At 57.2% G+C, this 21,575-nt stretch overlaps 1 protein-coding gene across 1 annotated transcript in view; it reads right to left on the reverse strand.

The window, feature by feature from the left end:
* Positions 1-5,129: 5,129 nt before the first annotated feature.
* The window catches only part of GALNT2 (polypeptide N-acetylgalactosaminyltransferase 2), a 179,635-nt gene continuing 163,189 nt past the window's right edge, over positions 5,130-21,575 (reverse strand). The window contains exons 12-16 of the mRNA XM_079899955.1: positions 18,589-18,681; positions 18,181-18,264; positions 16,182-16,308; positions 11,936-12,055; positions 5,130-7,718 (exon numbers count right to left, since the gene is read on the reverse strand). Of these exons, the coding sequence (XP_079756081.1) occupies positions 7,563-7,718; positions 11,936-12,055; positions 16,182-16,308; positions 18,181-18,264; positions 18,589-18,681 (580 nt within the window). The 3' untranslated portion in view covers positions 5,130-7,562. The remainder of the gene's footprint in view (positions 7,719-11,935; positions 12,056-16,181; positions 16,309-18,180; positions 18,265-18,588; positions 18,682-21,575) is intronic.

The raw sequence follows: 21,575 nt of genomic DNA on the forward strand, positions 1-21,575 counted from the left end.
CCCAACACAGCCAAAAATAAATAAAATTTAAAAAGAAGAAAAGAAAAAGAAACCTCCTCAGCTGTGCATCCACGCTGGTCACCTGCAGGTTCTGCTTCCACAAAACACTAGAACACGTGATGCAGCTGAGATCTCTGCCGCTCTGACAGGGAGCGCCTTCCTCCAGGTTCCCTTCCCCTTCCCCGTCTCTTGTTCCTCATTTCCCTCCGAGACCTCACCGGGGGCACCTTCAGCGGTTATGTTTGTATCCTGTCTGTGATGGTGTGTGTGCTCCTCTCTGTAGGGGTCTCTGTAGGCCCCCTCTTCTCTCTGGATCACCTTTCACACCCACAGTCTCTTCAAGGCGACCCAGGCTCTATCTAACACGCTCCTCGAAACTCCTCCATTTCTGCCCACTATTAGTTCGAAAGCCCCTTCCATACTTCTTAGGTATTTGTTACAGTAGCACCTCACTTCCTGGTACCAACGTTGGCATTAGTTAGGGTTGCCAAACCAAAGTACCACCGGCTGGGTGGCTTAGTCAACAGAAATGTATCTTCTCATGATTCTGGAGGCTAAACGTCGGAGATCAAAGGGTTGGCAGGTTGGTCCCTTCCAAGCCCTCCCTCCCTGGCTATTAGACGACCGTCTTCTCCCCGTGTCCTCCTGTTGGTCCTTCCTCTGTGCTTGTCTGCGTCCTAATCTCTTCTTATAAGGACACCAGTCATACTGGATTGGGGCCACCCTGATGGCCTCATTTTAACTCCCGTCTTTAAAGACTGTCTCCAAATAGAGTCACATTCTGAGGTCCTGGGGGTTAGGATGTTGAGGTCCTAACTTCAACATACGGATTTTGGAGAGAACACAATTCAGTCCCTAACGAGCCTCCGTACACTTCCTACTTCCGAAAAGCTGGCCCAGTGGTTTTGTGCCGTCACTCGGCAGCGGTGTCCCCCGTCCCCCTCCCCCAGCCCTTCAGGCCCCTGTTGTCTCCGGTGGGAGACACGTGGGCCACGTTCTCGCTGTGGTCAGCGGCGCGTGGCCATGGGGAGGGGAGCCCTGGAAACCCAGGGGCGCTTAGCCGCCCTGAGTCCCGGCAGCCGTCCTGTCGGAGGGGCTGGAGGGCAGTGGGGTCCATCCTCCCTCCCTCCCGTCTTCTGCAAACCCGCAGGGCCGCCGGCCTGGCCCGCAGACCCCAGCCTGACTGCGTGCGCGGCCTCTGTCCGCCCACCCCACGCGCCGTCACCCGCTGCCCGCTGGTCGTCGGCCCTGGAGGCGAGCCCACGCGATGTCCCTGCGCCCACGCTCGCTCGGCAGCGGCCGGGCCTGGCTTGGCGCGCCCCTTCCCCGCCTCGCTCGGCCCTCGTCGGGGTCTCTCCTTCCCCGGCCTGGACTCAGCCTCCCCGTCGGGCCCGTGCCTCCCGTCTCCTCTTCTGCGGCCGCTCGGGGGCGACGCGACAGCAGGTTCCACACCCCCCAGCCAGGCAGTGACATGTCGCGGGCAACTCAGCACCTGTAACAAGCCTCCCCCGGGGCCCCTGTCCAGGCCCCTCCCTGTACGACCGCACGCGCCCACCGCCCGCCCGCCGTGAGGCCCGCCCCGCCGGGGATGCTCTCACATCTCACGGGCCGCATTTCACCGTGACCGTGCCCCCCTCTCAGACCCGGTGAAGTGACTTTCCTGTGCTGACCCGGGGGCTGGGAGGCAAGAATGGCGCTGAGGGCCCCTCGACGCTCGCTGCGCACCCCAAGCCTCCCTCCGCCCGCCGCCCCGCCCCGCCCCCCCCAGCTTTCCCGGGCGCCAGCCCGCCCCGCCCCACGGTGTCCTGCCCGGGCTCCTTGCCCTCCCGCTGGACCAGGAGGAGGACAGTCTCACTGTGGGTAACCTGGGCAACAGGCTTGTCCCACTTGGCCCACAGAAAGAAGGCTGGAGCCAGGCCCGGGGTCAAGGTCAGCTTGGGAGGAGAAGAGGTGGCCGCCGAGGCGCAGAGCTGGTCCCAGAGCACAGCTGTGGGTGACAGGTGTCATCTACTCCGAGATTCTTAGAGTTTTCCAGAAGCTTTATTTTGTTTTGCCTCCAACTGAACGTACGTAGCCAATGAACTGGAAGCTTGGTCACACACACACACCACAGGTATCTTCACATCACGTTAACTAGATTTTTCAAACTACTGCTTACGCGCATTACTACTTTGAAATTCTGGCAGCAATCAGACATGAGGCCTCGTTATTTAACGCATTCAGAAACACATATTATAAACATATTTTGATAACCGTCTCGGCATCATTTGTCTTTGCGACCCCAAGCCATACATCTCACTCACCTGAAAACAAAGAGGCCCCACGTGGCCAGCAGGCGCCAGAGGACCAGGGTGAAGCCGCCTTCCACCGAGGACGCAGGAGCCTGTGACCACGTGGCCGCCCGGGCCGTTCGGCCGGCCGTACAGCCGTCTTTCAGGGACGACAAATGCGGCAGGTGCTGCGCCCGCCCTAGCGGTTGCCCCGCCCTGTCCTCCCCGCCGGCAGACCCCCACCCCATGACACAGGGCGGTGGCGCTGGGAGGGGACTGCTGTCCCCTGCCCTGGCACCTGGGCGCCGGGTTCTGGGCAGTGGGGCCCGAGAGGTTCTGTGCAGGGGGCGGTGATCACTGGGAAAGGGGCGTCTGCGCTGGCGGGAGGGCAGTAAAGAAGGAGAAAGACGCACAGGGCAGCAGGAAACGCTTCCTTCTCGAGGAGGGTTTTCCCGCTTCTGGGACGGACGGGGGAGGGCACGGTCGGGCAGACGAGGGTAGTTGTTCACAATGAAGTCACGTCCCAGAACCAATCCAGAACCCTGTCACCTTGGGCCTTGCTGTCATATACGATAATAAATGTCTCCATTTATACTACGTTCAGTTGGATTTCTGACACTCTTCACTGAAAGTGCTTCAGCAGAGAATTCTGCACAACTTCAAGAACACCGTGGACAGTTAATTTCTGGAAGTTCTTCAGTGAGCCTGCACCGGCCACTCTGAGTTCTCACATCTTGGCCCTCGACGGTGAACCAAACCGCCGCCCCTCAACACCCCCCTGCCCCCCGTCAACCCCGAGGATTCCTTCCATGACCTTCAGGAGGCCAGCACCTTGCTGTGACTCAGTCTATCTTCCTGTGTTCAAGATCTGGGTCCAAGTCGGACTCCCCTGGGGGTGTAACCTGTGGCGGGGACCATGACGGTCTTTTCCGCAGCCCCTGCCCAGCACCCAGGGCCAGGCCCCGCGGGTGCCCAGGCAGGAACTGCTGGGGGAATACTTCTCATTACTTCTTTGGGACCCCACAGATGCAAGGGCTTTTGGAAACACGTTTATCATGTGCAGGCACACGTAATACATAAGATCGAATACATATATATTGTATTATTAGTAAGTTGCTCAGGAATATGTAAGAACATCTAGGAAGAAAATTTTCTTTTTTCTTTCAGGTAAGTCCGTGGACAGAAGAGGGCGTGCAAACATCTTATTTTTCTGGCTGAATATTTTTTAAACCGTGAAATATACTGCAGAATCAAAGAGCCGAGGTGGGTTAAGTATTTTACTCTAAATATATATTTTAAAATATTTATTTATTTCGGCCACGCTGGGTCTTAGTTGTGGCGCGTGGGATCTTTAGTTGCGGCACGCGGGCTTCTTAGTTGCGGCATGCATGCCGGATCTAGTTCCCCGACCAAGGATCGAACTCAGGCCCCCTGCGCTGGGAGTGCGGGGTCTTACCCACTGGACCGCCAGGGAAGTCCCTTACTCTAAATATTTTTGCAAACCTGATCCTCCCTGCTCTAGTCCAAGGCTCATATAGCTCCCCTCCCCCCAGAATCGGCCCAAAGTCTTTCCTCAGCATGCGGGACTCCACCTCTGGCCAGACTGACCCAATCCTGTCTCCAAACGCCCCACCCTGAGCCTGCCAGACACTCTGCTCATCCTCTTCTGGCATTTAACACGTTCCCCCTGCTCTTAGGTCTCCAGGGCATCAGGGCAACATAGAGAGTTTCTCAGAAAATTCCTGTTGTCAAAGCGGTAAACACACACACACACACACACACACACACACACACACACACACACACACACACAGAGTTCCTAAAGGCCTCTGATGGGTCCTGCACAATTACGCTAAGAGCTCTTCCTGTTTCTCAGATGGCAGCGGAGCAAATTTTGGTTGTCTCAAATAATAGAGACAGAGGATGCAGAAACAGGGCCTCCAGAAGGTTCACAACACTCATCAGGGCCATCTTTTCAGCCTCCCCAGTTGCAACCCAAATTGCTGAAGAATTGGTCAGTGTTGTGTTTCCTTGACACACCTGTGGGGTCGTCCAAAGGAAGGTAGTTTTAAAGGCCCAGGAAGAGGGGCAAGGACTCAAGTTCGCCTGGAATGGAACTGGAGAGCCCGGGTAACTGGTAAATAGAATAAGCATTTAAAACACTCTAAAAGCTGTGATGATATTGGCCCTTCAGCCTCTCCCCTGCCCTAGTTTGGAGCGCAGGCTTTGGCTCTCAGCGCCTGGGGCTGGCCAGGGGAGTACTTAGGAGTGGCGTGACCTTGGGCAGGTTAGCCTGTGACGCTGAGCAGGCCAGCAGCTTTAAGCACCAGTTTCCGCAGCCAACTGTAAAATGCAGCCCGTAATGCTACCTCCCAGGTTACTGGGAGAAGGCAATGAGGATGTATTTAAGTGCCTGGAGTGGGGCCTGGCACATCATAAACACTCCACAGATGATAACGGCTATTATTCCAAATAAGAATAAACATCCGGGGCTTCCCCGGTGGCGCAGTGGTTGAGAGTCCGCTTGCCGATGCAGGGGACGCGGGTTCGTGCCCCGGTCCGGGAAGATCCCACGTGCCACGGAGCGGCTGGGCCCGTGAGCCATGGCCGCTGAGCCTGTGCATCCGGAGCCTGTGCTCCGCAACGGGAGAGGCCACAACAGTGAGAGGCCCGCGTACCGCAAAAAAAAAAAAAAAAAAAAAAAGAATAAACAGCAAAAGGTGCAGCAGTAAAAGGTGAACGCATTTTAAAAGTGTGATAAGACATGGTAATCGAGCAGCACCCCTCTCCCAAGAGACCATAATCACAGCCCCCAAACACCAGGCAAGTCCGTCCTATAAAGACCAAGAGTGACTGTAGCCGCCAGCAGAGCGTATCTATAAAGTATCTCCTCTTTATTTAAGTTAAACAATTTTCAAGGATGGTTTCCATCTATAAAATGGACGAAGTACAAGCTCTGTACAGCAGTTCTTTTTAAAAATCAACTGGAAAAAAAAATTACCAAACTATATTTTGAATTTGCAAAACATATCACAGATACCATCATTTTAGCTTTTATGAAGACATAAGAAAGACCAGCACAGAGAAGACAACTAACTTCGCCACGCTTTGCTCCAAGGGCTTTGAGGAAAGGATCTTTACTTGTAAAAACAAGAGTGGGAGAGGGGGACAGTCCCGATGACTAGAAAGTAATGCAGCCACAGTAAGTCACTTTGGCACACTGTGTCATGTAAACATAGCTCACCCAGGGAGCCCTCCCAGCCCACCTCAGCCCACAATGCCCACGCCTGCCAAGGCCGCCAGCCCTACCACCCCCGGGATGGCGGAGCTGCCCCCCAAGGGCCCCGGGGGGACGCATCTCAAGGGTACAAAGGTTGGTAAGACTTCTGGGTGGGCAAAGAATTTGTCAAGAACCTGATTAAAATTTGTGTTACTTTAAAGCCAAATTTGTTGTCCGTCCATGGGATTTTTTTCCTAACAGTAGAAGTCGCCTGACAACGGAACCCAGGATCTGGGTGGCTGCTTCCTGCCCCACCTGTGCTCAGCAGCCTTGCACAGGTACCCAGGACTCCCCCTAAGAGCCTACGGGTGGTCACGATCAGCCTCTGAAGATACAGTTGTGCCGAGTTAATCCAGCTACGGCCTCCCGGTCCACCGAAGATACACCTGGTTGGTCGGCAGGGGGCCAAAAGAAGCAGAACAAAGTCACCCAGCCACGCCTCCAGGCCCGAGCCCACCGTCACAAAGCAAACACATGGGGGGCTTCTGCAGTGGAGGAAGAAAGACCAACGTCCCCTTTCCTAGAAGAAACAGGCAGGAGAGAGCTGCACTTGGCCGAGTGCCAACCTGGCAGACCCTTCTGGGGTCACTTCTCTGTGACCTCCCAGGCCCTCCCAGAGGGGCCTGAAGGTGTGCCCGTGTGACGCCTCCTGGACACGGGGCATCTGTGTGACGAAGTGCTGGGTGAGGGGGGCGCAGGAAGGCAGGAGGGCAGTGACCACGAGAGTGACCGGGGCGCCCCGTGGGGCCTGCGGCTGGGCTACCCCTGCGTGTGGGCACCTCGGAGGCAAGGAGGGCTCTGCGGGGACACGCCTGGGTGTCAGGGCCGCGCCCAGGCCGCTCTTCCTGCTTTACTTTTAGTTCATGACCGTCTTGTGGTTTATGCCGACCTGCGCCTCCTAAGCCACAAAGCTCCCGTTTTGTGCCCCGAATCGTCAGCGGCATTGAGCGGGTGCTGTTTGGTTTTCACTTTTCCTAACTCTTGACCCAGAGCCCCTGAGGCAGGCGGGGCTGGGCCCAGGTGACCTTCACAGCGGTGCCAGTACACCAGGGCCCTCAGCATGAGCCCAGGGCCGCCTGGGACAGCTTCCCACCGTCACTGGGAGCCGGCAGAGGCTTGTTTACTCATTTTATCCTTAGAGAAAAGAAACCTAATTTACAAAGACCCAAAGCAATACTCTGTCAAATTACATAACCCATTCAGGGTTTACGGACACCAAGGGCACGAAAAGTAGATTCCGACACAGAGCAGGACACGACTCCCAGCTGAAGCCAAACCGAGATGCCGCCGGGGTCCGGGCCTCGGGGCAGGGCAAGCCTCCCGGGGTGGCGGCCACAGCAGGACCTACCCACCTATAAGGCTCCGGGGGCAAAGGAGGCGCTTTCTCCCTCGGGCGCCGAAGGGCTCAGCCCCTCCTCCTGACGCTGTGATCTGCTTTGTGGACAACTTACAGGATGAGGGTGACCTACAGAAACCATAGGAACTGACCGTACATTCTTTCTTCATACATGTCTGTGTGCAGTGTCCCACCACAGCAAAGTTCATATCCAAAGAGAGCAGGTACGCCACGTGGAAGGGGGTCTGCACCGGGAAGACAGCTGGGAGGGCGGGGCAGGGCAAACGCCGTGACCGTGACCGTGACCGTGACCCGGATGGAAACCGGACGTGCTATCCGCGGATCCGAGTGGAGGCTGGAGAGCTCCTCTCGCTGTGCTGCGGCCGCCGCCCCTTCCCTCCCGGTCCTGCCGCCCGCAGGCGTGGGGCTCCCGCATCCATCCGCTTGGCGCGGGGCGGGGAGAGGCGGCGGGGCCCGGGGTCGGGGTGGGCCAGCTCCTCCCTCCTCGCCGCCCCGGTGCCGCCCGCCCCGCGCCGAGGTCCTCCGACCTTCAGACCGTGATGGAATACTGAGGTATATAGTTTCTCCAAAAGTTTAAGAAACAGAATCAATAACGTCGGGCTCGGTCAGGCTCGTCGTCGGGCCCGACGGCGCGGGAGGACGCGGGCGGCTCGCTCTACTGCTGCAGGTTGAGCGAGAACTTCCACTGCTGGGACAGCGCGGGGCCGCACACCTCCACGCTCAGGCCGCCGTTCTGCGCCCCACGGCTGTCCAGGCACAGGTTGCTGCCCACGTGCCGCAGCTTGGAATTGCCCTCGATCTGCTCCCATTTCTGCAAAAGACAGGAGAACACCTTACAGCAGGGGCGCCGCCAGGAGAGGGCACAGCGGGGCTGCTCTCGGGGTCTGCGGGCTGCACTCACCACAAGGTCTCTGACCAGGACGGACGGGCATCCGCAGCAGCCCGGGTGAAACCACGCACCTCAGACTGGGACCTGAACCCACGCGGCTGTAACTCCAACCCGGCCAAAACCCACAGGCTTCCAGCTGAGATCACACTTCCCTTCTCAGGGTCTTGGTGTCTCATCGCAGAAAGAATTCAGCGAGAGACAAAGTGACAGATGGGTAAGAAGTGGATTTATTTAGAGACACACACTCCACAGACTGCGTGGGCCATCTCAGAAGGCGAGAGTGGCACCAGGGTCTGGGGTTGTCCGCTTTTATAGGGGTGGGTCGTTTCACAGGCTAATGAGTGGTAGGAGTATTCCAGCTGTTTGGGGGAAGGGGCGGGGATTTCCAGGAACTGGGCCGCCGCCCTCTTTTTGACCCTTGTGGTCGCTCTTGGAACTGTCATGGCGCCTGTGGGTGTGTCATTTAGCTTGCTGATGTGTTACAGTGAGCGTATACTGGGACTCAAGGTCTAGTGGAAGTCGACTCGTCCGCCATCTTGGACCCATTTGGTTCTAATCAGTTTATATCGTGTCCTCGGGCTATGTCATTCTTTTAAAGGTTGTGCCCTGCCCCATTCCCTCCTGTTTCACGGGGACAAAACAGGGTCCGCTGAGGGCCCAGGAAGAAACCAGCACTCTCCGCTTGGTTTGCAGCCCCAAACCTCGTCTCCGGGCCCTGCTGGAGACCGCTGCCCTGACCCATCCTTCACCCTCTTCGGGGATCCCCTCGACCAAGCCCCCCATGCTTGGGCCCCCGCCCCTCCTCGGTCTTAAGGACTCGACACATGGGGGAATTTCCTGCAGAGACTTGTCATTCTTTCACAAGACGGCCTCATCTGCGGATATTTCCCCTCGAGGAAGCAGCCACAGGAACCAGGTCAGCTCCAGGAGGGCCCAGGCTGCCTGCCCCTGGCTGTTGAAAGCAGCCCTGCTGAGGCCGGTGCCGGGCCCGGGCCCCTCAGCGTGCCCGCGTACACGTAGGGCCTCGTGCTGCGCCAGAGGGATGGGGTGAGGCCAATGGGAGGGAAAGGGATGCTTGTGTGGACAGAATGCCCTGCTGCGGAGACCACCTCTCCACTGTCTCTGCACCCTCTCCACCTTGGCGGCTGTGGAAGCCTGTCTCAGCTACCCTAAGTCCCCGAGCGCTACCTGCCGAGTTCTGCGTGTGCCACCCGTACAGTCCAGGGCGTAGCGCCTTTGTACGCCTGTGGGTACGCACCTGTGCCCCACTAAACCCAAACCGGCCAGGCAAAGCAGCGAACAGGCCCACAGCCCAGCCGTGGGAAACCTGAGGGCCTCTCATGTTGTTTATCCCCATGTAAAAATCTCGAATGCCTGTTCTTTACAAAAAAAAAAAAAGGAACATGCTTTTTTCTTCCATAAGCTCTCCCTTCATTAATGCAGTCTGTGATTCTAGTTAATTTTTTACACTGTATGCACAGAAGCTCCCTTCCGTTGGTATTTTTGCAAATCCTTTGGACGTCGTGGAATTACATTTTCTTACTCTTGCTTTCCTTTCCCCCTTGACTCTGCAAATGCACACCTAACACAAACACACAGATGTGCCTGGAAAGCCAATGTTCCAACTGGCAAGAGGAGTGCAGCTTTGAGACAGAACCAGCTGAGAAGCCTCCTCTCAAAGGGTAAGTGAATGGGGTGCAAAGGAGGCAAAGCAAGGCAGGGAGGGGCCCTGCAAGGACGCCCCCGTGGGGACCCTGGGCCGCTTGTGAAGTCAGCCTGCCGGCCTGGAGTTTCTGCCAACAGTGAAACGCAGTGCAATCCGATGGGCACAGGGAGAGGGGCCGCCCGTCACCTGCCCATCACCTCCTCCTTCATTCCTGTTCCCTCTTTGCTGCCATTCCTCCTGCGCTGTCATACGCTGCCAACGTCCACGTGTCACTGAGTGGCCAGGGCTTGCCTGACAAAGAATCTGGAATGGGTGGACTTTGACTCCGTTCCCTGGGGAGCGCTGCCTGTGTCACAGCGTCCGCCAGGTGGAAGGCCTCAACAACGCCCAAACCCCAGCTCCGTCCGTGGGAGGCGGCCTCGGCAGCCCGGAGCCCTGGGCCCAGACGGCTGTGGTGGGGTGGGCAGATTCCCAGATGCAGAGGCTCTACTGAAAGGGCCACACGTTCTCTACCAGGCAAGGAAGGGCTCGGGCTTGACAGGTTAAGAGATCCCCACTATGTTCACCACACACCCAGAAGAGCTCACTGTTTGCAGGCCTTTCCCCCTCCTATGACGTGAGCCCTTCAGGGTGAGAGCCAGAAGGTGGCAGGAACACGTCAGCCCTTGGCGTACAGCAAGCTCTCACTGAAGGAGACCCCTCCAGAGATGGAGCATCCAGAGATGGAGCATCTGTCTGTTCTGAACAAAGGTTTGGAGCCCAGATAAAGTCATCACTTTGTCCCTCCTTTACCCTAGACGCCCCTGCCTTTACAGCCGGGGCAGGGCACCTGGCCCAGCACCTCGCTCACCCGACGCAGGTCCCAGGAGGCTGGGGCTGGGGACAGTGGCCTCCGTGTTTACCAGCCCCTCTCCTTCTCACTCGGGAGCCACAGCTGTCAACACAGATGGGCATTGAGGGACCTGCTGGGGTTCTGCAGAGCAGGGCGGGGGGCACCTGGAAGCAGGCGGTGGGGGCAGGGACAGAGGAGAGACGGCCCTTTTCAAGTGTTTCCTGACATCTGGGCTCCAAGCAAGGGAGCTTGGTGTGGGCCTCGGTGCTCCTGGGGGACCCTGGGCCTCAGCTTCCCTTCTGTGAAAGGAGTGGTGGGTGGGAAGCCCACGTGGGCTCCCGGCTCCAGCCAGCCCCAGGCCTCAGTTTCCCCAGACCCGTGAGTCTCGTGAGGAGGGACGGAAGAGGACAAGCCCGGCTCCCCGTGTGGGCACGTGGGAAAGTCCTTTGGAGGTTGCACTAGCCGCTCCCCCTAGGCCCAAGAAAGGCTCTGCCCCCAAGGTACCCCCAGGGCGCAGGTCAGAGAAAACCGGCCAAAGAGGTAAACACAGGTTCTGAACCGTTTGGAAAAAAGTCACACGAGTGTGCGTGTAACGTTTCATCCAGTTGCACCTTAATCGTTTACAATTTGTAAACTTAAAAAGGAAAAATACTTAATGAATAAACAAAAACGCGCGGAATTTCTCTTTAATATGGCCAGTGGTGTGGGGAAGAGAATGAGGACATACTCGGAAATAAGCCACAGCAGGCCTCTGGCTTCAGAAATAAAGGCCGCTTTATATATATTTTTATAAAATATAGGCCTTCCTTTCGGGCTTGGGGGGTTCGTCAGCAATGGAAGTGAACCGGGGTGAAACACCTCCTCTGGAGACATTATCATGAACCTCAACACCTTTTCTAGGCTGGTTTGTAGGTCAGTGTTTCATTAACTTCTCGTGAGTAAAGTCAAACATTTTCATTTTTAAAGCCAAGCTGAACTCTGGCTGGCTCGGGCCAGCACTGCTCCTGGTGGGGTGCACTGGCTGGGCTGCACCAGCTACAGAGAAGCCAGGGGCCAGGGACACCGCTGGTCACCCCACCCCCTCCTGGACCAGGGGTCTGTGCCTCCACGCAGGGGTCGGTGGCGTGCTGACCCACGCACGCTGGCCACCAGCATCCCCGTCCCTTGGGTGCTCTCGGGCATCACCAGACAGAGCCTTTCTGGGCGCAGTACCCACAGCTGGGCACGAGGGCCGCGTCTGAGGAAGGGCCCCGCCCGGCTCAGCTGGCCGCCAGGGTGAGGGGAGCCGCCTCTGGTGTTGGGACCACCCCCTGCCCCAGTGCCCAGCCTAGGAGGCCCTTACAGACCCGCGAAGGAGCTGAACACGCAGCCTCAAAGCACAGCCCTGCCTCTGCAGCCTGTTAGAGGACAGACCAAACATAAACAGATGGATGCAGGCGGGGAGGAATAATAACCAGGACGGTGACCTCCCGGCAGAAGGACCAGCCCGCGCCCTGCGCCCCTCAGGGGCTCCACGCGGGGACGCAGAACAGCGCGAGAGTCAAAAGGTGCCGCCTGTGAACAGCCAGCGTCCCCGCTGGGACCCAGGCCCTGGGGGCGGGGGAGCTGGGCCTGCTGGGCTGGCCCCCGGCCGGCACCTACCTGCCGGCTGTCGTTCTCCCGGCAGCCCTGCAGCTTTATGAGGGAGCCAGGCGCCCGGTCCACCACGGTCAGGCACAAGTCCATGTGCTTCACCGACTTCTCCTTGGTCAGGGCCCACTCCTGCAACACAAAGCCAAGGTCAGGGCTCGGCCCGCGGGGCCGCGGGGTGAAGGATGCAACAGGAAGGGCCCCGGAGGGGACGGCACGCGGGGAACAGGCTTCAGAAGCCCTGACCAGCTCAGGGCCAGCAAAGGACTTTGTGCCTAAGAGCAAGTCTCCAGCCGGGGGTGTCGGGGAGCCTCATGACTGACTGAGCACTCGGCCAACAGTAGGAAGAACTTAAGCCCAGACACAGGTGAGAGCTCCACACCCCATGTCCCGTCATGCACCGCGGGCTGTGAACGCTGCAGGTCCAGCTTGGCTACCCCCAAGGGGGACAGTTCAGGGTCAGCATTTCCTTGGACTGGCTGCCCCAACACGGGTGTGCTTTGGAAACAGCATTTGTGACTGTGGCTTGTCACGTGTGAAGTTACAGACCACGTGCCTCATCACTGAGCACTAAGCTGGCCTACCGATGCTCGGGACGCTCCGTGAGGTCCCCAGGAACGGATCCAGTATTGCACCCTGGGTGCCTGTGATGCGCCTGGCACTGTTCTAAGCCCTTCAACAGCAGCCCTGTGAGAAGCTACTATTATCTCCATTTTACAGATGAGAAAACTGAGGCAGAGAGTGCTGAAATAACTTGCCTATGATCTTAAAAGATAGACACACGTCCCTTAAGAGCTGAGAGCGGAACTACGTATTCTGAACACTAAACAAAAGCGTCTGAAAGGGCAGGAGGCCGGGGAGGGGACACGATGGGTGAGTGGGGTCACAGGGTGGAAGGCGGGAGAGGAGGTAGGGAGCCTGCTCTTGGCAGGGCTATGGCGGAGACAGGAGGGTGAGGCTTCTGACTGGCACTCGAGGACTTGACCCTTGCAAAGGGATAAAACCCACGCGAGCCCTCAGGATCTAGAAGCAGCGACGCCTCTTCCAACTCAGAATCCCACAGGGGGTGCCCTCCCCATGCCCCGCTTCTGCTGGAAATCCAGGAAAGCTGCTGCAAGTCATCTGTCCATCCGTCTGTCCATTCATCCACCCACTGACTGTCCGCTGAGCGCCTGCAATGACTCAGACTCCTGGCAGCGAGCACACAGGCCAGGCCCTGCCCCCTGGAGGCTTCCTCCCCTGTGGGAGAGCGGGTATCACACTAGTGCTTGTGTCATGTAACTTTAGGCACGATTAAGTGCTAGGGAGACGTTGTTTTTCTTTTTTCTGTCCTCAGGGGACAGAGCTAAGGGAAGGAATACAGAACGTTCCGTTCCGAGAAGCCTCACTGCTCAGTACCCGAGTCACATTGGCGCAGACGCTCTGTTATCAAGAAAGCATTAACTGCAGGTTCTTATTAGTCATCAATTTTATACACATCAGTGCATACATGTCAAAAAAACAACTAATACTAGAACTTTCTTTCGGTTATTTGTATGGAAATATGTTAATATAAATGTTTCAGACATTACATGAAATTTCTAAAAATCTTATATGTTCTGTTCTGGTGTAATGTTAGAAGTCATAATTCTAGTTATTACTTTAAAATGTATACCTCAGAAATAACTAAATTTCCTTGTCAATTGCATTATTATGAACTTTCATCAAATCTTAAAAGAAGAAAGCAATGACACCTGGAGGCCACACGCGCACCCCTCCCCCAGCCAGCGGTGAGACACAGGTCCAGCTGGGAGGGGTGGGCTCGGGTCACTGTCCAGGAGAGGAAGGGCAAGCCCCTTGGCGTGTGGGCAGGCTTCCTTGTCCCCTAACAGGGAGTCAGACTGGGCAGTCCCCTCAGCTTCAACTTTCTCACCTTTTTTTTTTTTTTCACGGGCCCAGCCACTCCACGGCATGTGGGATCCTCCAGGACCGGGGCACGAACCCATGTCCCCTGCATCGGCAGGCGGACTCTCCACCACCGCGCCACCAGGGAAGCCCTCTCACCTTTTAATTAGGGTTTCTCCAAGCGTACTCTGTGAGGAATTCTATGAAAAGTTGGTTCTAGGTCAAGTAAATTAGGGAAACACTGCATTTGGACCCCGCATCTCTCTTGCAGATTCACTAGTAGCCTACCAAAGGTTCTGAAAGGTCCTGCCCAGTCTATTTTCCACCGTTGCCCAAACTCGGACGCCCTGTGCACACCTGTGCACACCTGTGTCCACCTGTCCCTGGGGGCTCTTGGCTCTGAGTCTGCAGTGCCTCGTCAGAAGGGCCACATGCCGGGCCCTGAGGGTTGGTTCCAATCTTCCACAATGTTCTCCTTCCACAGGGGGGTGGGGCGGAATGGGGTGCTTTCAAAGCACCACCAGGTACCACAGAGGTCCCAGGAAGGAGGAGACCATCTGTGTGATCCAGTGACAAAAAGACCCCGTCCCCACCTGGGTAAGAGGAGTGACGGGTGGGTGACTCTGTACGGAGAGGGGTTTTCGGTTGTTCTTGGAAGCAGGTGTTGGAAGGTATTGGGGGGGTGCTGATCCCCAGTGAAAGCTCACGTCTGAATGTTGCTACAACTTCTTGCTATGGCGTGCTTCACTATTTTAAAGCAGGCTTTACACTGAATTCCAGAAAAACGAACTCAGCTCTGCAAACAGCAGAGAGAGCTGCACTTTCTTCTTCTGGCGCATTTCAGTGATCTGAATTTGCAAAACAAAGTGCACGAATATTTAAGAAACGCTCCTTTGAGCTGCCACTCTTCAAGTTCCCCGTTTCCTGTGTGTCTGCTGAGGCCCAGCCAGAAACCAGGTGACACACCTTTTTCTTCCAGAGCATGGGCCCGATTTACCATAAGAAAATGCCGTTTACCCCTCGCTTCTCATCCCCAGGACCCACTTGCCCTCAGTTCAGACGGGACTCGCTCTGGAAGGTTCGCGAGGGTACCACCTGGCGCAGCCGCTGCGGCCCTGGCTTCCTACCTCCACAGGATGCTTCCCCGGGGCCCCAGCCGCGCGTGGCTAAGCGAATTACAGTTAAACAAAGTGAGAACTGTACATCCCGTCACACTCGCCACCCACAGGTGGCTGGTGGCTGCTGTGCTGGGTGGTGCAGATCTAGAACATTCTTGTCAGCACACAAAGGACTACTGGGCGGCCTGATCTCGGAAGTGGCTCGCTGGCCCAGACTGGTCCTCGGGGGACGGCGGGGCTGGAAGCGGCACACCGCCTCGCTGTGACCTGCCCCTGCATCCTTCCTGCTGGGAAGCCCTCCTGCCCAGCACTCACGTGGGGTCACCCACCCTGGGGGCTTTCAAATACCTTGATGCTCTCTGACCCCAGACTCATGAAATTAGGCTATCCGGGCGGGGGACCTGGGACCCGTGTTTCCCAGAAGCTCTTCGGCTCTTCCGCCGAGAGCCAGGGAGGTCATCTGCCTGGGACAGCGGCCAGAGCCGGCTGGGGGCTGCCCCCTCCCTGTGCCTCGCTTGTCTCAACTACCAGGCCTGGGCCACGCCGGGCAGCTGCAAAGACAGCACCACCAGGAGACAGGAGGCCAAGAGTCCGGGGCTGCCGTCTGCTAGGATGCTCCTCGGGAGGATGGGGTCAGCCAACTTCACACAAAGGCAGGCGCCCTTTTGAAACGGTTCTATTTAAAGGAGGCTCTGGGATACACTGAGTTAAAGAGCCTTTGTTTAAAACGGCTGGCCCCCCCAGTAGATGAGTGTTTCCAGCATCGCCCGGACATTTTTGGGCACGAGGCCCTCATTTTACCAAATACCTGTTACTGTCTCACGGGAAAAGCACCTTCTAGAGCCCTGTTCTTCTGGGACACACAGGCCACGGCTGGGCCTGTCAAGCCCTCACTCACCTCCCTCCTTTTCCACGAGGACCGAGGGGGTGGGCGTTTCAGATCTAAGCTTCTATCATCTAATAGGCAGCCCTGGCGGCCGTGGTTAAGCGTCTGTGAGCAGGGACACGGGCAGGTGCAGACGCAGACAGGGGCCCTGGGAGGAGCACACGGCCAGGCAGGACAGAGGGGGCAGGAAGGCGATGGGGGGGGCACACGGCCCTGCAGCCACAGACAAGCCCGCCAAGGCGGAAGGCAGCTCCAGCAGGATGTCCCCTCTGGCCCCAGGCCGGCTGTGAGGGGGCAGCCATCGCAGGAGGAGGGTGGCAGTGGGACATATGGCCTCGGGCCCCCTTCCCTGGTGCCCCCGTGCACATACCTGGTTCCCCCCAGCGTTGTGACACTCATAAACTCCGACAACGCCGTCAGCAAAGTGTCCCAAAGTGTCCAGGCAGTTGGTCCCCTGCTGCAAGGCCCCAAAAGCTATATCCTGGTGGTCGGGAACCCTGGAGCCAAGGAGAGAGTCACTCGCTGAGCTCGAGGGCCGCAGGCTCCGTGCCTGCGCCCCACCCCGCCCCGTGCTCAGAGCCCTTGCCTCACGACGGGGCCGGCGGCAAGAAGGCTGCCCCCAGGGCACGTGCCGCCAGCGCAGGCCTGGCCGTGCCCCGAGACAGCACGGCTCTGAGCCTCTCGACTCCTAACTCTAAGTGCAGGTTTTAAGTCTAAGTATTCTTTCTATCTCGTACCAGGGACAGTTTTCGGGAAAGAAAAAGCCCCTTGTCTCATCAGGGTTAGTTGTTGACAGGCATTTAGGAAAGCAGTTAATGTGGTCAGATCCTGCTGCCTGGAACTTTCCAGTAGACTCAGGATTGGCCTTTACCTAATAGAGGGGAGACCACAGGTGGGTCTGTCAGGTGGCCTAGTATAAACAGGGCAAGGCAGCACAATGGGGGGACGGGGCAGGCTTCGAGCCCGGGCCCCGCCCTGGCCGCGGACCAGCCGTGCGCCGGCCAGGCGCATCCTCTCCAGCCCCGTGCCCCCTTCGCACGGTCCTTCCCCGCAGGGCTGCCGCGAGAGCTGTGGAGCACCGCACCCCGGCACTCAGCGCAGGGCCGGGCCCGCAGGAAGCAGGCAGTGGACGGCAGCAGGTGTCGCTGACACACGCGAACATCAGGCTGGCGCCCCCCTTGCCTGGCACGGACAGGGCAGCAGGTCCACCCACCGCCGTGGCGTGAACGCTTGAGATGTGGTCTCAGGTGGTGCAGGGCCCAAAGTCGCCCCAAATCACAGGGGCCTCAGGGCGAAACCGTGCTTTAATGTCACTGCATCGGGCGTCTCGTCACCAAGTCACAGGCCACCGTGACAGCAAAAGCGAAGTGGGCGCCGTTAGGGGCTGGAGCCCACTGCTGTGAAGCCCCTGGCCGACCAGGGGAGAGGCAACGGCCAGGGGCGCCCCAGGGGCGCCCCACGGGTGATGTCCTTCCCCTCGGGGCATGGGGCGCACGGCCTCCCTTTAAAAGCACAGGGAGCCAAAGAGCGACGGGAGTGAACAGCAGGGGACAGGCCGCGGGACCCGACTCTCAAATCTCTGCGACAAGGGCTCTCAAGGGCCCGTCAGCACACAAGAGGATGGTGGTGACTCCTGCAGTCACAGACCCCATGCTCGAGACACGTGACCTGCTATAAGGTGCGCTGGAATATTCGGAAAAAGGGATGGGCCACTTGGAGGCAAAGCCCGTCTGGCAAAAGCCCTTTAAGAAGAGGAATTTCAGGTGCAGCCTGAAGCCCGCAGACCGGCAGGTCCTCCGAGCGCTCCCTCAGGCCTCGAGCGGGCAGTCCTTTAAAAGGACAGGCCAGGTGAAGAGGGCAGCTCAGGAGTATTTCTGTGTCATCAGTCCTCGTGGAGGGGAGCAGGGGGCCAGCGTGGTCACTCCCGTGACACGTGAGGTCAAAACCAGCCTGGAGGAGGGGGCGCCCCGGGCAGGCCATCCTCCGGGCCTCTGCCGGGCACCGTCACCCGCTGGCCCATGGGTGGGAAGAGGATGCAGCTGGTTTAGCCTGGGGTCTCCAGGGCAAGAGGAGCCGGGAGGGTGAGGCCCGGGCTGGGAGGGCCTGAGGGCTGGAGGCACAGGGCACCCCTCGGGAGGCTGGGGGCTGCCCCTCTGGCCACTCACGGAGCCCCGTCATCTCGCCAGGGGGACGAGCTGCATGAACTGACACCTGGGAGGGTTTCCAGGTCTGTGAGGAACCGGGGGTGGGGGGGGCGGCCTGGGGACAGCGCTGGGGCCCTGCTCCCAGCCTCTCGCCCCGAGCATGGTCTGCACTCCACCACCTCCAGGCCCCACGCCCACTGGCAGAGCCCGGCCCCGGGGCCTCACCTTAGCTCTGGGTAGACATTTTCCAGGTACCATTTGAAAGGCTTGCAGCTAAGTTTCTTCCTGAGCTCCAGTCGGCTCTGAATACTGCAGAAGGGGACAAGATTTCTTTATAAACGCAAAGAACAGACGGGCACTACGTCAAAGCCGGAGGTCTGCCGATGAGACAAGAGCTGGGGCAGGCGGTGGAGACCGGACCGTCCACACCTCTGTCCCCAGGACCCCGCTGTCTCCCAAGCACCTCCCGAGAGGGCCCTCGCCGGCCCTGGGTAGGGCCCCCCTTTAACACCTGGTGGCTCTTCTCAACTCTGGCCACAGAACGCTGCTTGGGGTGTGGGCTGACACACACACACGCACGCACACGCACGGATCCCAGGCAAAGCAGCAAGAGAGGGCACGAGTCACACTTACTTTCCATACGGGACGTTTCTGGCAGAAGGCACTGCTGCGTAATAGAAGTTTTTGTATTCGTCCATCCAGACCTCTGCTGCCCGGCGGGTGTTACTAGAAACAAAACACATCTCCTTGAGCTGCGCGTTGCCATCCTTCTGTCAGCGGCGTCCTGTCTGCACCGAGGAAGTGCTGCTGGGGAGGGTGCTTTGGCGGGGAGGGGGGCCTGGTGGCCCGGCGGTGGTGCTTGCGCGGAGCAGAGGGCAGGCTGCTCCCCAGCCCCCGGGCTGTATCGGGGTGGCTGGCGTTCCCAGGCGCTCACTGAACAACAGAACCCGCATCCTCGTCTTTCACAGAACACACATTGTCACAGAGCACAAGTCCAAGTCAGAATTACAGCACAGGCAGGTATGTTACACAGGGGCTGCGCGAAGGACAGAAGTGGATCACTCTGCAGTAACTCTCACCGTGCATCCGCAGAAGGCTGGGGCCAGGGCGCACGGCCAAGAAATCCCTGGCCTCTGCTCTGCAGCCCTTCTCAGGCGGCTGCGATAGAGCTACTACTGGACAGCTCCGGGGAGAAGCTAAGGGCACACCACAGTTACTCTAAAACTTACTTTTGGCAGAGCTGAGCTGAGGGACTGTCCTGTTTGGACCAGGAATAGTGGGGGACAGCAGTGTGTGCCCCACATCTGGGGTTCTTACTGCCCTGCGCCGGAAGGGGAAAGATGGAACAGGCTCCTCTGGAAGGCCAGAGGCATCCGTGCTTACATCTCACAGCTGTGGAGAGTACCATGACCCACGATCAGCAAGGCCACCGGGACGAGCTGCCTTCGAGTGTGTGACATGTACTAAAGGCTGCCACGCACACACGGCATCAGTATCTTCTCCTGCCGGAGTTCTCTTTAGAGCATCTGTGAGGCAGCGTGACGACAGTGAGTCTGTGCTCCGTACCCCTGGACTCTGGTCCAAAGCAGACTCACACCTTAGGTTTAGATAGAGCCAATGCTCTGTCAGAACCCGTATAGAAGGTGCTGTTCTTCCAAGATAAACACATTAGGAAGGCAACGTTCACCTTTTACAAGAATACCTTCCTTCTATTAGAAAGGTCTCTTTTAAATGGTGAGCCTTTCAAATCATCTGAGTTACAATGACTAAAATAATTTGTTTGGGGCATATATCCTTCATATAAAGTGACGTATGTACCTAGATGGACTGCTGTTTAGAAAGCCCCGTAAGCAGCAGACAATTTGAGAGCACCCGTCCTCTGATCCAGCAGTTCCACCTTCTAGAAATTTACCTCAAGGAAATAATCAATGAAAATACGCTCAATTTAGCACAGTGTATAATGGCAGAAAAAATAGAAACTATATGACCGTTAACAGTAAAGTGGTCCAACACATGGACTCCTCCGTGGCCATGAAAGATACTGGTGTACATGTTGCCTGTTGCCATGGACTGATGGCCCTGACTTGACGGGTGAAATTACAATAGATAACAGAACAGTACACAGTCGATACGTGTGTGGAGGGAAAAGAAGGGTGGGGCGGAGGGAGACAGAGGGAGATTGAAGGATGTTTTCTCCAAATTATAAGGTTTTATGAATTGCAATCACAAGTGGTTTTAAATCACCTAAGTCATTAAGTGATTAAGTCATTTCTCAACTCCTAAATGCAAAACCACCCTTTCTCTGTCTACTTAATAGAAAAGATACGTAGGTAGCTGCAGAGAATGAGCTTCATGTGCCGCTCAGCACTAGTTTCAAGTCATTTATTCACATGTTTCTTAGGCGCCTCCTATACGCTACACGGTCTTCCAGGGGCCGCAGGTACTGGGCACCCGGGCCCGCTCTCGTCTATCCGGGTTCTTCCCGCCTTTGCTCCCTTCCTGCCCCCACCAGGTGCAGGTAAGGTAGCTCTAGCGGGAAGCAAGCAGGAGACAGAGAGGGTGGAACTGGCCAGTTACACTGCCTGGTGGTATTAACAGAAAAACGTCTAGTAAGAGAGTAAGTTTAAACCGCTGTCTCCTGTATTTAATTTATTTGTAGTTTCCCTCGCCATGAATGAGTCTCACCATTAACTACTCAACGTGAACCCAAATACCCTTCTAAGGCGCCTGCCCCATGGCTATTCTGACCCGGAGCCCCCCTGGCCTTTGGGGAAACTCTAATCCACACGCACACGCAAGCACACACGCGACACTCTCCCAACGGGCTATGTAAGAGGCTTGTAAGGGGCCAACTGGAAACGCAGCTGTGTAAAAAGCAGAGGCAGGAACTGCCCAACGGTTCTCTCTCAACTGGACTCCAGGGACGTGAGGTGATGGAAGAGCCTGCAGGTGTGTCATCACCTGGGTCCCCCTACAGCAGCAGGCGCCCGGGGCACACCCAGGGCACAGCTAGGGTTGGGGGGCAGACAAGGCGGGACCCCACGAGGCCCCTTCTCCATTCATTCATCCTCCCCTGCTTCTCTTACACAGTGACCCTACACAAATGAGGTGGTCCCCTACCTGCTACGCTAGAGTGCCTTTTAGAACCTGTACCTCATCCCGGAGTTCCGGCAGCCACAGGCACTAACTGCTTAGGGGTCCAGATGAAACCTAACGCGGACTCCAGAGCCAAGGGGCCGGAGATGAGGCTCACTTTCCACCTGCGTGAACTCAGACAAAGGAGCCGAACCTCTTTGTGCCTCAGTCTCCCTTGCCCCCAAAGTGCAAATTAATAATAGTGCTTAACTCCTAAGGTTTTATAAGGAGTACGTAAGTGAATATCTGTAAGGCACTCAACAGCCTGGCACACGTGAAACGCTCCATAAATATTAGCTATTGCTGTTAAGTCCCAATTTTTAGTGGCGAAATACTTATACACTGAATGCCACATATTAGAGGAAATTAAAGAGAACTGGAAAGGGACCTCGGAAATAACACATTCCACCTCTTTATCTTTCAGGTGAGTCAACCGAGGGAGAGAGAGAGAGAGAGAGAGAGAGAGAGAGAGAGTGTGAGAGAGA

Source organism: Stenella coeruleoalba, assembly GCF_951394435.1.
Source record: "Stenella coeruleoalba genome assembly, chromosome: 16".
In the NCBI taxonomy this organism is placed as follows: Eukaryota; Metazoa; Chordata; class Mammalia; order Artiodactyla; family Delphinidae; genus Stenella; species Stenella coeruleoalba.